The sequence below is a fragment of the Centruroides sculpturatus genome, unplaced genomic scaffold (assembly GCF_000671375.1).
Source record: "Centruroides sculpturatus isolate CEXI.00-Female unplaced genomic scaffold, Cexi_2.0 scaffold515, whole genome shotgun sequence".
NCBI lineage: Eukaryota > Metazoa > Arthropoda > Arachnida > Scorpiones > Buthidae > Centruroides > Centruroides sculpturatus.
The window spans coordinates 194,065-209,334 of record NW_019384913.1 but is presented as its reverse complement, the minus strand read 5'-3'; the positions used below and the strand labels follow the sequence as shown (position 1 = coordinate 209,334).

The 15,270-nt window shown below is 31.5% G+C and overlaps 3 protein-coding genes across 3 annotated transcripts in view; 2 read left to right on the top strand and 1 right to left on the bottom strand.

Annotated features, from left to right (window-relative positions):
- Window positions 1–432: 432 nt before the first annotated feature.
- On the bottom strand, window positions 433–6,093 carry LOC111631707. The gene is made up of 2 exons (XM_023376014.1): window positions 5,110–6,093; window positions 433–866 (listed from the first exon to the last, which is right to left on the bottom strand). Exons 1-2 carry the CDS (start codon window positions 6,064–6,066, stop codon window positions 531–533), a joined length of 1,293 nt encoding a protein of 430 aa, XP_023231782.1. The 5' UTR covers window positions 6,067–6,093; the 3' UTR covers window positions 433–530.
- Window positions 6,094–6,568: 475 nt separating this feature from the next.
- Window positions 6,569–7,567, top strand: LOC111631691 (retinal dehydrogenase 1-like). Its single transcript, XM_023375992.1, has 3 exons — window positions 6,569–6,590; window positions 6,685–6,927; window positions 6,994–7,567. Exons 2-3 carry the CDS (start codon window positions 6,703–6,705, stop codon window positions 7,114–7,116), a joined length of 348 nt encoding a protein of 115 aa, XP_023231760.1. The 5' UTR covers window positions 6,569–6,590; window positions 6,685–6,702; the 3' UTR covers window positions 7,117–7,567.
- Window positions 7,568–9,729: 2,162 nt separating this feature from the next.
- Window positions 9,730–15,270, top strand: part of LOC111631690 (retinal dehydrogenase 2-like) — a 14,883-nt gene continuing 9,342 nt past the window's right edge. The window contains exons 1-7 of the mRNA XM_023375991.1: window positions 9,730–9,819; window positions 9,889–9,993; window positions 10,066–10,206; window positions 13,053–13,179; window positions 13,244–13,305; window positions 13,400–13,642; window positions 13,709–13,811. Coding sequence (XP_023231759.1) covers window positions 9,781–9,819; window positions 9,889–9,993; window positions 10,066–10,206; window positions 13,053–13,179; window positions 13,244–13,305; window positions 13,400–13,642; window positions 13,709–13,811 — 820 coding nt within the window. The 5' untranslated portion in view covers window positions 9,730–9,780. The remainder of the gene's footprint in view (window positions 9,820–9,888; window positions 9,994–10,065; window positions 10,207–13,052; window positions 13,180–13,243; window positions 13,306–13,399; window positions 13,643–13,708; window positions 13,812–15,270) is intronic.

The following is a 15,270-nucleotide window of genomic DNA, read 5'->3' as shown; positions in this document are numbered from 1 at the left end:
AAGACTATTGTATCATTAAAAATTATTTTTTTATTTTGTACAAACAAAATAAATATATTGAAAAATATAAAAACAATAAAAAATTATACTTCAGATGTTAATTTAGTATCAAAAACGTAAAATATTTGAGTAGCCCAAGACATAGCCAAAGATTGAAGCTCCACAGCACTGGTGAAAATTTAAATTTGCCGACTGGAAATCTTTCAGATGATTGACTTTCGGAAAATCAACGCTCTACTGTATTTAATATTGCTTACTTTGGTGTAAAAATTTTTCCTATGATTATATTTTTCTAAAACTTTTCTGTTTATATATTACTTTAGGAATTTTATTGTGCTTAAAAACCTTTAAAGTGTATATTCAAAATGTACAAAAAGGATCAATTCATTCATAATAAATGTATATAAAGTTCTCAATCAACTATAATATATCTATATAAAAAAAAAATATTTACTAAAATATTCCTGAGAAAAAATGGCATACAAATTGTTCAAGTTATCAACAGATTACATAACATTATTATTAATGTTCTAAACATGTAAATATCCCAACATCAACTGATCTACAAATCTTTGAGAAGGTGGAACAGTCTTGGTGCTTTCAACTAATTCCTTTAGAAACAACCATAGAATATTTTGATCAATCTTCTCTACTTCAACAGAAAAGTCTTGCCTCCATTTCCAGGCTTCGACAGAATCTCTTGATGTTATAAAATATAATATTCTAATTACATTTTTGGTTAAAATATCTATAGTATTTTCCTTTGAAGAGCTATAGATAGAAAACGATGTATAAAAACGACTAAGCTTGCAATCCATTGCCCATATTAATAAGGAAGTATTGTTTTGATCATCAAATTCTTTACTCTGAAATAAAAATCAAGTATTTAATAGTTGTAATAATAAGTTCATTACAAAGTAACAAAGTAAAATATGTTTTAAAAGTTTTGAAAATGCAAAATATTTAATTACTGTCGGCCAGTGGCTGATCCAGAAGAACCTAAAGAGGGGATAACTCAAAAATATTTGAATTATTATAAGGAATTTTTATTAATACATACAAGACAATTTTATTGCAGATAGTCTGATAAACCATACTTGTCATAAATGTTTTGAAGTTTGGACAAATAAATTTTTTTATTTAATGGCTTATCTCTATCCCCACAATTACAGTCATGCTGTTAGCCTGCAATATAACAAACTAATAGGGTAATAAGTGGTGGTCAACTGATACCAGATGTCTGTTGTATCCAAAGATGTCATGATCAGCTATAAAAAATTTTTATATATGATATGTGATAAGAGAGACAAACAGTTTATATTGTGAACCAATAAGATAAATATGAGGAACCAAGTGCCATACTTCCAACCAGGGATGTAGTATGAAGAATGTCTGCTATTGTAATTCCACTTTAATAAATTGATCTATCTATTGTTTCCAAAATCCATTATGTTGAATAATCAGTATAATAATTAAATAAGGATAATTATGATATTAAAATATTAAATTAAGCATTTCTCTACTCTGAAAAAAATTGAATTTATATTTTTAGTATGTAAGAAACATTGAGTTATTCTTGAATTTTAGTACAGAGTTTTTGTATCTTAAAAAATTAATTAGATTAAATGGTTTTGAAATATGGATGGTCAGACATTTAACTAGAAATTTAAAAATTTTATATGAATTTAAATTTGTAAATGATGACATTAATAACCATTTGATTCAGAAAAAGTTTAGAATTGATGATAAAAATAAATTTTCTAATAAAAAAACATGCTTTAAATTAATTTTATACAGTATATTTTCATGTCTTATTATATTTCTATAATTTATTTTAATATATTGGTTTCCAAAAATTAAGGAACAAAGTGAAATTGAAAATATCCAGAAAATTATTTAAAGTTACTCTATAAAATTTGATGATGATATGTAATTCAATGTGGTTTCTAATAATACTAAACAAAAGTTAATTATTTAATAAAAAAAATTTGATGCGTGGTCAAAAAAGACAAAAATTCATGTTTCATGTAATGGCATAATGACAGTAAGTTAATAATGAGTGTGATTACCCCTCAGCAATACATTGTTTCATGTTGATGTTTCATGCTGAAAATCAATTGTTCAAAACTCTTCTGGAAAGAAATTTTTCACTAACAATAGCTATCAATTCCAAGAAGGATTAAAACCTGAAATATGTCTGCCTGGCATATGAATTGGTCAGTTTATTCCTTTGATCTTGAGGTCAGGGAAACCAGCTGGCCAATTCTTCAGCTAATACTAATCTCAACAAGATATTACTCAATAATTCTGGCTTAGTACAAGTAGGATGAAATTATCATCAATCTCAAGTAAATGGCTTGACACAGTTGTAAGATCTCATCTCCATACTTTTGAGCATTCATGAAACTTGGTGGAAGTTCACACAGATTTGTATGGCAATCCAGACATATTCCTTTCAAGGATATTTGACAAATGTTTGTAGTGAAATTGTAATGACTCTGTAGTGAAAATCTAAACTCATCTGTAAAGAGAACAGACCTCCATTAATCATGAGTCCAGTTGAATGTTGCCTCCATCAATTGAATTGCTCTCTTTTATGCTGAGGGGCAACGGAAGTGAAAACTATAGGCTTCTTAGAACAAACACCACACTTATAAATTCATCTATGCATCAGGGAATAAAAAAAACCAGTTTCTATTACTGCTGAAAGGACAGAACACAATTGGGTAGAGTAGACATCCTTCTCTTTCAAGCAGATAATTTCAGATAATGGTCTTTTCTCTTGCAGCTGTTTTTCATGATTTTCCATTGCTAAATCTTGAACCATTTGTCTTCTGAAGTGTCTTCTAAATTCTGTAGATTACAAATTGGAAATTGACTAAACCATATGATTCCTTGAGACTGTGGCCAGCTTCAAGTCTTCCAATAGCCCTCTATCTCATTTCTTTTATTATGTCTTGAGGATTATCCATAGCAATTTAATTAAATAGTTGTAAAACATCTATTAGAACATAAATGAATCAAGTTCAAAAACATTCATTTTTAAAAATTAGCTACTTTATATATTTAAAAAAGTTTTAATTTGCACAGCATTTTCAGTTAGAAAGATTTTAAATTTTACTGCAAACATTTTATAAAATTTTCAAATTTGTTCCTTAATTTGGAAACAAGTGTAAAAATAAATAAATTTAAAAAATATATTTAAATACAAACTTTAGAAAAAAAAATTAACATACCTCAACATCAAAACAAATTTTGCAAGTCGAAGTTAGATTCGAATGCTTTTTAATAAAATATTTCATTAATTCAATATCATTATCATCATCATGACAATTTTCATTTTCATAAACTTCTGAAAAAAAAGCTTTCACTTTAAAAAATGTAATTATCTTCGAATGCTTTGTCCTTTCATCTAACATTCCAATACGAGAATAACAACGTTCGCAACTTATTTCTTTTGTTTTCTCATCACACAATATCCCAGAAAATATATTAACATTTAACTTATAATACGAATCAGCTAGAATCAAATCATCCAAATTTAGTTGGTAATTCCTTATGGACGCAGTTAAGTCGTTTCCTCTCTTATGACAAAACCAATCGGACGATAGCTCTTCCCAATTATCAGAAGGCATCTCGTATATATTTTTGAAAACGATGGGAGAATTGAAAAACTGTCGAAGACACGTTTTACATCTCAACTGATACGGCACGTTTCTTCTCAATTTCTTACCAAAGTTGTTTATCTCAGAAGAAAGGGAACTTAAAGCCACGAGTTCTTCATTGAGTTCTGTGAAAACAAATGGTTCTTTCTTCCTTCCAACTTGGATATTGAAAGTGATTTCAAGTCCACTTCCCTTAGGTTTAAAGTTTTCACGTTCGTTATTTAATATACACGATTGAAAATGTCCCGAACTAGAAATAAAACCAGATAATCCCGAACAGGAGGACGGGACGAATTCATAATCTTCAATTTTTAAATTCAAACAATACTTTTGTTCATTGTGTATCAAAAAAACGATTTCGGTCTTTTTAATAGTTACAGAAAACTTATTTACATTCGTCTTACACTCTGTTAATCGTAGAGAAATATTGGAAGATCCAAGCATAGAACGTATTTCGACGACTACTTCGATTTTTCCCAATATTTCATCTGTCAAATCCAAACTTGATAAAGCCGCCATTTTTTAGTACAAGTAGGATGAAATTATCATCAATCTCAAGTAAATGGCTTGACACAGTTGTAAGATCTCATCTCCATACTTTTGAGCATTCATGAAACTTGGTGGAAGCTCACACAGATTTGTATGGCAATCCAGACATATTCTTTTCAAGGATATTTGACAAATGTTTGTAGTGAAATTGTAATGACTCTGTAGTGAAAATCTAAACTCATCTGTAAAGAGAACAGACCTCCATTAATCATGAGTCCAGTTGAATGTTGCCTCCATCAATTGAATTGCTCTCTTTTATGCTGAGGGGCAACGGAAGTGAAAACTATAGGCTTCTTAGAACAAACACCACACTTATAAATTCATCTATGCATCAGGGAATAAAAAAAACCAGTTTCTATTACTGCTGAAAGGACAGAACACAATTGGGTAGAGTAGACATCCTTCTCTTTCAAGCAGATAATTTCAGATAATGGTCTTTTCTCTTGCAGCTGTTTTTCATGATTTTCCATTGCTAAATCTTGAACCATTTGTCTTCTGAAGTGTCTTCTAAATTCTGTAGATTACAAATTGGAAATTGACTAAACCACATGATTCCTTGAGACTGTGGCCAGCTTCAAGTCTTCCAATAGCCCTCTATCTCATTTCTTTTATTATGTCTTGAGGATTATCCATAGCAATTTAATTAAATAGTTGTAAAACATCTATTAGAACATAAATGAATCAAGTTCAAAAACATTCATTTTTAAAAATTAGCTACTTTATATATTTAAAAAAGTTTTAATTTGCACAGCATTTTCAGTTAGAAAGATTTTAAATTTTACTGCAAACATTTTATAAAATTTTCAAATTTGTTCCTTAATTTGGAAACAAGTGTAAAAATAAATAAATTTAAAAAATATATTTAAATACAAACTTTAGAAAAAAATTAACATACCTCAACATCAAAACAAATTTTGCAAGTCGAAGTTAGATTCGAATGCTTTTTAATAAAATATTTCATTAATTCAATATCATTATCATCATCATGACAATTTTCATTTTCATAAACTTCTGAAAAAAAAGCTTTCACTTTAAAAAATGTAATTATCTTCGAATGCTTTGTCCTTTCATCTAACATTCCAATACGAGAATAACAACGTTCGCAACTTATTTCTTTTGTTTTCTCATCACACAATATCCCAGAAAATATATTAACATTTAACTTATAATACGAATCAGCTAGAATCAAATCATCCAAATTTAGTTGGTAATTCCTTATGGACGCAGTTAAGTCGTTTCCTCTCTTATGACAAAACCAATCGGACGATAGCTCTTCCCAATTATCAGAAGGCATCTCGTATATATTTTTGAAAAGGATGGGAGAATTGAAAAACTGTCGAAGACACGTTTTACATCTCAACTGATACGGCACGTTTCTTCTCAATTTCTTACCAAAGTTGTTTATCTCAGAAGAAAGGGAACTTAAAGCCACGAGTTCTTCATTGAGTTCTGTGAAAACAAATGGTTCTTTCTTCCTTCCAACTTGGATATTGAAAGTGATTTCAAGTCCACTTCCCTTAGGTTTAAAGTTTTCACGTTCGTTATTTAATATACACGATTGAAAATGTCCCGAACTAGAAATAAAACCAGATAATCCCGAACAGGAGGACGGGACGAATTCATAATCTTCAATTTTTAAATTCAAACAATACTTTTGTTCATTGTGTATCAAAAAAACGATTTCGGTCTTTTTAATAGTTACAGAAAACTTATTTACATTCGTCTTACACTCTGTTAATCGTAGAGAAATATTGGAAGATCCAAGCATAGAACGTATTTCGACGACTACTTCGATTTTTCCCAATATTTCATCTGTCAAATCCAAACTTGATAAAGCCGCCATTTTCTCCATAGAGACACCTTGCGGCGATTTATAAAAATATTTACGAGAAATTCGAAAGTAAAAATTATGATTACAATTAAGATTTAAAAATATATTTTTATTCGTATTTTTAAAATTTAAAAATAATTTTTTAACCATGGAGCAAAATTAAAATAGTGTTATAGAAGCTAAACTAAAATACAATTCGTGTCGATGGAAGAGTAAATAATCTACTGGCGTCTAATTACAGAACGATTCCATAACCGTAGTTCTGTTTTTTACCACGAGATGTCGCTACTTCGTGACGTCAAGAAGCTGGACAAGCATAATTCTGACTGTGGTGTAAATACACTACAGTTAGAATTAATTTATTATGAACAAAATTTGCTACTGTTCGTTTGTTGAACGTCAAATTTCTTTTGTCTAATGTTCAATGTTTATATTATAGCTTTAAAAGATGATTATTGTTTATTATTTTTATCAAAATATTTAAAATTATACAGTATTTTATAAAAGTTATTCTANCTGTTGGTGTCTGCGGTCTAATTCTCCCAGTAAGTTATTACGGTAATTAGAAATCAGATAAGACTTTTGATTCTTATTAACGTTAATAACTCTATTTCTTATTAACGTTAATAACTCTATCAGTGGAATGTTCCACTGATCATGTTAGCTAACAAATTAGGTCCATCGTTAGCTGTTGGAAATACTGTTGTGGTTAAACCTGCTGAACAAACGCCTTTGACTGCTTTATATGTAGCTGGTTTAATTGTTGAAGCTGGTTTTCCACCAGGAGTCGTAAATATTGTTCCCGGATATGGGCAGACAGCCGGTGCAGCTTTGACATGTCATTTACATGTCAATAAAGTTTCATTTACAGGTTCTGTTCAGGTATAAATGATTTACTCATAACGTTAAAACATTTAGTTTAAAAAATTTATTATCTTGATTTTTTAGGTTGGAAGAAAGATTCAGCAAGCATCAGGACTGACTAACTTAAAGAGAGTGACTTTAGAACTGGGTGGTAAAAGCCCACTAGTAGGACAGAGCAGTGAAATAAAGGACTGTCCTCTTAAATAAAGGACGTATGGTCACTGTAGGTATACCCTATCTGAACGTCTCGAGACTAGCGGCATCTCGTGGTAAAAACCAGAACTACGGCTACGGAATCGTTCTGTAATTAGACGCCAGTATAAACTTAGGGCCGTATTCACCGCAGTGACCTAAAACGTGAATTATAGTTCAAGGTCACTTTTCGTATTCGCCACGATAAATCAACCAAAATGAGCCGAGGTTTAAGTCGATGATTATGGTTTTTAAACTTTACCCACTTTCAGCCAATCGCTTAACCGACCTAGAGCATGGTTACTAGATTATCTGGTTTGGGAGCTACTATTGAAGGGTGTTCGTCTAGGGATTCGTTTTCGTTCTAGGGACAATTTCTGCGTATAGAGCGGCGTTTCGTTAGTCCCATATAGAGGTGGGAGATCCAGTTCCGCTGCTGGAACTGGAACTGTTGGAAGTAATCAGAGTCCGGAATTATTGCGACCAAACAGTTCCATCTAACGTTAAGCTAGACGGTTCCAGCGAAACAGTTGGACTAGATGGTTCCGTAGGAACTGTTAATAAAACAAATAATTACAAACTCTAATAAAAATATAATTTTTTAAAATATCTTTGTAAATTTAAAATACTCTAAACTAATTTGATTATTCCTAAAAACCCGTTGAATCATTTTTCGAGTTTTTAGGAATTCAAGTTTAAGTTCAAATCCCGGTAAAAAATTCACCGTTCCGTAGGAAACCGTATTGGTAAAAGTACAGAATGAAGAACGCGTTAGTACAGTAGTTCCGACCGAAACGGTCTCAACACTCGGTGTGGGCTGTTCTTCGTAGTTCCGAGTCCGGAACAGTTCCTTTGGAACGATTCCGACTGGAATTACCCACCTAGTCCGGTAGGCTAAATGGGCATGAGTTTCGTTAGCACGTGTGTATTTTCAAAGTAGTTTTTGTAGTGTTTTCATTAATTTTAGTTTTATTTTTTGTTTTTTGTAATATACAATTGTGAATTCGGTTTCAGATCGTCTGTGTTTTAAAGAGACGAGGATGAAATCGTCGGTTTTTACGAACAGAGACGTGAATTTAAAATTGCTAGATTTCTAGCAAGTGGGATGTGAAAATGTCAGGCACAGAGTTACTATAATAGCAAGTTGTACATTTTTACATCACTTGCAGACTGCACTTTTTTGCAAAGATAGAAAAATCGGCAAGAAAGTCGTTTCGCTTACATTAAATTCGTAACCGTATTAAAATTTTGGATAATTTTATGTAAATATTGCTAATAAACCAGATACTGAAATATATGCTGCTATATTTATTTATTTATTTATTTTTTCTGATATCGAAATTAAGTTTAAAAAAGAAATAACATTCAATTTCCTGAGTGCATTTGGTAGATTGCCTACAGAGATAAGAAGAGAAAGNGTAGTTTCCAACAGTGGAAACTGATGACCTATTTACGGAATTTTGGTGTTATAGAGTAAGTCAGTGGGGTGACAAACTTTTTCTAATGTTTTTAATGCAGTGCCAAAACAATATATACAGAAGCGTGGCTCTGTACAGTAATTTTAAAAAAAGAATGGCTTAACACTTCCTTTTTTTCAATTTATTTATATTAGGAAAGGTCTTAATTTAAATTTAGAGCAGGAGTGGAAAACCAATGGCGCGCGTGTCGAAAGTGGCACGTAGGGCGAAATCATCTGGCACATAACTTATCATGCGATTTCGATTTATCATCTATTTTTTAAAATCAACTTCTTTACATTTATTTTAATTCAAATATATTTGTGTAGTCCAATTTTTTTAAATGCCGTTATTTGAAGTCTAAAACTTCGGCAAACATAAACATTTTTAAGATAAGTATGCTTACTATATGGCGTGAGCTCAAAAAGATTCGCCATCCCTGATCTAAAATATAAAACCTGGATAAACAGAGTAGTAACAACTGCCTTCGTGGACATCATCTTGAGAAACTTAAAGTAAATTTTACTAACAGAAAGCTTGATATATAATGTTGGGTACTAACTATATAAGAGCTGTTCATAAATGATGTCCACACTGGGAGGAGGAGGTTGTGACAAGTCTGATAACCCCTATTTTGTGGCCCCTTCAATGAGTTTTTTGTTTTCTTCATTAAACAATATATTTTGCTATTATTAACTAAAAATATCGTTTAAAATTAACTAAATTTGTGATAAATGTTTTAACTTATCGAAACCAATCATTACAAATAGACCTTTCGACAAATTTATTCCATAAAAAAGTAGACGACTTTGAATTCGCGAAGTTTAATTAAATTTAAACTTGTTCCAATCTTTACCTGACTCGCTAGCATTCACTTCCAACTTGAATTACTAGTAAAGTACTATATATGAATATTAATCGTTAATAAGATAAATAGAATTAATTTTATTGGACAAAGTCGTATGTCCTTTTCAGCTAATTTGGCCTACAAGAATATGCATTTATATTAGAATAATAATAACAACATTTTATTTACATGCTTGAAAGATAAACAAGAAATTATTGGCATAAATATTTTAATTGTGACGCAATACTAATTTTTTTATAGGTTTATTTTATCCCTTTGCTAAAAATATCTCCCGAGCACTACATTTATTACGAAAGATCTCGATACGCTTGTCAATGTAATTCCTACTTACTAACTAGAAAACACCACTCCGATATGCCACCAAATCGAAATATACCTATCAAATTTACTAAAGTAATTTTAATTTCGAATACTTTTATTGAATTTTATTAATTGCTAATGCTACTATTTAATTTATGTTAGATTTTCATCAATAATAAATGGGAAAATTCTGCAAGTGGAAAAGTATTCCCGACAATCGATCCTAGTACAGGTGAAAAAATTTGTGATGTTCAAGAAGGTGATAAAGCAAGTATCATTGACAATTTATAAATCGGTATATAATATTCCTCAGCCTTTCCTAATAAATTACACTTTTAGATTGATATTGATAAGGCTGTACAAGCAGCTAAACAAGCTTTCAAATTGGGATCGGTATGGAGAACTATGGATGCTTCAGCCAGGGGCAAGTTATTATACAAATTGGCACAACTTATAGAAAGAGATAGAGACTATTTAACGGTAAGATTTAATTAAATAAATTATTATATTGTTAGTCGTAGAATAAAATTAAAGAACGATCAACTTTTTCCTCGTTTAAAGTTTTATCACAGATAACTGATGCCGTCAAATATAAAAATTTAAAGCTCTAAAATATCTCGTAAACATGTCCAATAATAATAATTAATATAATAAAAATAAATAGACGAATTCAATCATTTATATTATAATACAATTGTGAAAACTTTTGACTATTTACACAGCCCTATTTACACATTGGAATTATTCAATTAGATATACAGTATATATTTACATATATATATGATTACTATATATACACATATTTTTAAGCTTTTAGTCTATAAAACGTTAAATTAAAAGTAGATTTTTAATAATAAATTTATCAACAAACATAAATATATAAAGCTTTCTTTTATGATCTAACAAAAGTCCACGTTTGTACATATTTATACATATTTTAAATCGTTTAGGTCTAGGAATTATTATTTTTTAAAAAATAACTAACTTGCTGTAATATTAATAGGCGATATAAATATTTAGGTTATTGACACGAAAGTGAATTAATTAACGTAACAAAACGAGGTCATTCAAATATGAAATCACCAATTTTAAATCTTTTTTTGACTCATTCCTTCCCCGTGTTACATTTTTTCACCAATTTTTAGACACCCCACGCTGATGACACACTTGATCTGCCGCCCCTCCTATATTAAATCAACCATTTCTGTAAAATAGAGTTACAGTACATTAATTTATTCACATTTCCTGCTAATGCAAGGCAAATTTTAAAAATAGGACAATAGGGGAAATTGAAACTCACTGATTTACCATAGAAGTGTCTACTGACATTATACTAAGTTACTCCTATACTGAAGTTAATTTGTTATATACATGGCTTCCGAAAGTTCGTATGATGCCCGGTGTAAAGCGGGCCCCTTCTGCCTCTTTTTGGGCACCGTTAGCTATCTTTTTTTGAATAAATGAAATCGTAGAATGTTTCTTTATTGATCCATTGAAGCATGCGTTTTTTCTTCAAATTTTATACTTGTCCTTCATTAATAAGAAAGCAGTCTTAAAGATTTTATTTTTTGTTAGTAAAAATAACATTAACTTTATAGGGGTAGAAACCACTACGGCCTCCTAAGTATGATTACTCTAAATCAGTGTTTTCAAAGGGGTGCCGCGCTACACTAGGGTAACACAACACTTCGGGGGTTTTGCGAAATATAATGCTAAGCAGCGCCATAATACTTCTTAAGTGCATTACTAAAAATATGGAAAACAATAACAACTCTGCATTAAATTATTAATGCAATAGTTATAATGTGGGAGTGATAAGAAAAAAAGTTGGCAAGGGCTCTTGCTCGACTTTCCCGGCACTCGAATTCCTAAGAAGGTTAGGCAACCGTTATTAGGAAGGCCAATAATTTTCAATTTTACTACGATATAAAATTTAAGTAATAACAAAAAGCTTAAAACGAGTGATTTTGTTGAATTACGATAGAAATCTCCATTTAAAAAAACATTTAAGCTTAAAATCACTATGATACTAACTCATAGTTAAATAAACTTTTATGTGGCGATCTGTTATGAGATGTTATTAAAAATAACTTTTATATTATTAACTATTATAAAAAATGAAAAAAGGTTTAATTTTGAGGGTAGAGAGGAACTTTTAATAAAAATTGCAAATGCGAATAACGAGTAAAATTTTCATTAAGTCGGACACCACTCAAAATATGACACACTACTCTCTCTAAGTTATCTTCTCACCCTCTTGAACCCCGTACTCCAAAATTTACTAGCATCAATGCCCATCATATAGAAGTTAACAAGTCAAATTTCGTTTTTTAATCTTTACCCTATCCTGAGATATTAAAGGAAATAGACCCAATACATACACACACACACACACACACACACACATATACTATACATATTCTTATCCCAAGAATTTTTTATTTATTTATTTTTGACATATTTGGGTTCGGGGGTCTCGAAACGTCGAGATTTGCAATAAATAAAAATTTTAAAAATTTCAGAGGACAAATTTGACTCGATTACAATACTTTCCCGTTTTATGTTATAACAACGAGGAAGTAAAATTAAAATTATTTTTAGGCAGCATCTCTTTTTATACCTTTTGGTTTGGTGCCTATCAAAGATCTAATGATTTTTATCAAAACTTCTATAGCACCAGTTTCAAGTAAAAATCATTAAAATTCATACACGTAGCGAATTCCATTAGAAGCATATTTAAATAAGGGCGGATGTTTTCCTTGCGTTCCGTAAATGTTAAAGTTGTCATACGACAATCTTTCAAACTTGAATCCGTCTAAAAGAATTTACAAATGATAAATGTTTTTTTGACATGATCGATAATAATAGACGAATATTTGTCTACTTTGATGTAAGTGAAAAGACCGACTCACTTAACTCCCATGCTACAGAATGTAGAATGTACTGGTACATTAAGCACATCACGTAACGTGCATAACTCTAACCGTTCGATGTAGGTCAATAATATCTTTCAGAACTCAATTTCTTGTGATCTTAAATGATGCGTCACATGACCGACCCCCTTCCTATTTACAGTTTCGGAGTTGCATTCAATATGGCCGCCATCAAAACCGCGGCCGTGCGTGTTACACACACCAATCTGTTTCCTTCTTGTCTAATGTGCTCCTGACATTTTAACAATGGGTACTACATTTTATATTCTGTAGCGAGGATGTTAAGTGAATTTCTTTTCCACATTGTATATATAGCCTATGTTATTGTAAAAGTCCTGTCTAACATATACTTGTATATATGCAGATTTTTGATATAATAAATAATTTATTTAGAATTTAGAAAGTCTCGATAATGGGAAAACCTATGCAACTGCACAATGGGATCTCGCAATGACAATTGACACAATTTACTATTATGCAGGATGCGCCGATAAAATTCATGGAAAAACAATTCCAGCGGGTAAGTATCTCTCATTGACCCTAATATCAAGATGCAGGTTCAATTATGAATATAATTTTTATAGATGGCAATGTCTTCAGCTTTACTAGATTGGAACCTGTTGGTGTCTGCGGTCTAATTCTCCCAGTAAGTTATTACGGTAATTAGAAATCAGATAAGACTTTTGATTCTTATTAACGTTAATAACTCTATTTCTTATTAACGTTAATAACTCTATCAGTGGAATGTTCCACTGATCATGTTAGCTAACAAATTAGGTCCATCGTTAGCTGTTGGAAATACTGTTGTGGTTAAACCTGCTGAACAAACGCCTTTGACTGCTTTATATGTAGCTGGTTTAATTGTTGAAGCTGGTTTTCCACCAGGAGTCGTAAATATTGTTCCCGGATATGGGCAGACAGCCGGTGCAGCTTTGACATGTCATTTACATGTCAATAAAGTTTCATTTACAGGTTCTGTTCAGGTATAAATGATTTACTCATAACGTTAAAACATTTAGTTTAAAAAATTTATTATCTTGATTTTTTAGGTTGGAAGAAAGATTCAGCAAGCATCAGGACTGACTAACTTAAAGAGAGTGACTTTAGAACTGGGTGGTAAAAGCCCACTAGTGATTTTTTCTGATGCTGATTGTAAGAGTTTGACACAGTTTGTTATTATTATTACTGTATTATTATTGTTGTTGGGTTTAGTGGATTATTCTCGGCTGATACCAGTGGCTGTGTACTATGCCGGACCAGGGTCAAGGCATAGCAACCAAAACAAAACTAAAATTAAATAAGTGTGTCAGTATCTGTATTCAGGAATTTCCTAACAATATGGCATGTATTCAATATAGTGGCCTTCTGTAGTGTGATGTATGAATTTCTATTCAATTGTAATGTTCCCAGGCTTTTGTATAGTGTGTGTGGTATCACACCTGTACAGGAGAAAACGACAGGTACTATAAGCACCCTTTCCATTCTCCACAGATGCCTTATTTCCTGGGCGAGTTCTGTGTACTTGCTAATTTTTTCACTGCATGTGTTTTGTACATTGTGAGTGTTTGGAATGGCTATATCTAAAATGTATGTGATTTTATTGTGTTTGTCAATGAGTGTGATGTCTGGTCTGTTGTGGTAAATTGTTTTATCTGTGATTATGGCTCTGTCGTAGTACATTTTGTGCGTGTTTTTTTCCAATACTGTCTGTGGAAAGTATTTGTAGTATGGTTCGTGAATGCCTACCAATTTGTGTTTCTTTGCAAGCTCTTGGTGTATTATATTTGCTACTTGATTATGTCTGTGTAAATAATCTGTCTGTGCCAAGAGCTTGCATCCAGAAGTGATGTGTTGTATTGTTTCTGGCATGATGTGACATTTTCTGCATGTGTCATTTGTGAGTGTTGTATCTTTGAGTATGTATTTTCTGTAGTTTTTAGTATTTATGACCTGATCCTGTATGGCAATCATGAATCTTTCTGTCTCCCAAAGAGGCATCCCCGATCTAACCAGCTGTTTGACGCAGTTTTGTCAACAAAATCCTGGGCCAGGTCATAAGGATGCCTGCCATGGAGTGCCTTTCGAGCCCACGATTGCTTGATGGTGTCTATGCTTTTTATGTGTTGCGTCAAGTCTGTATGACGTGAGTGTAAGTTTAATGGTGTGTTATTTGAGTCTGCTAGAGTTACAGCTTTATGTGATTGTGATGTTTCTTGTTTCCTGTAGAAAAACTCTCGCAGTGACTGTATTTGTTTGTAGTGAAGGTTAACTATGTCGATCAGGCCACGTCCGCCTTCTTTACGTGGAAGGGTTAATCTTTCTGTAGCGGATTTAGGATGATGTTGTTTATGCTTAGTAAGTGTTGTTCTTGTTTTCCTTTGGAGTTGTTCAAGATCTGTGTTAGTCCAAAAGAATAAGTGCGTACTGGGACGCCATATATGTTTATTGCTTTAACTGTGTGTTTTGCATTTAGCTGTGTTTTGAGAATGGCATTTAACCTACTTTGATATTCTTAAATTAATCTTTGCTTTATTTGTGTATGTTCTGTTAGTTTGGCCTGTTGGAATCCTAAATACTTGTAGAATTCGCCATCTTCCATGGATTCAATAAC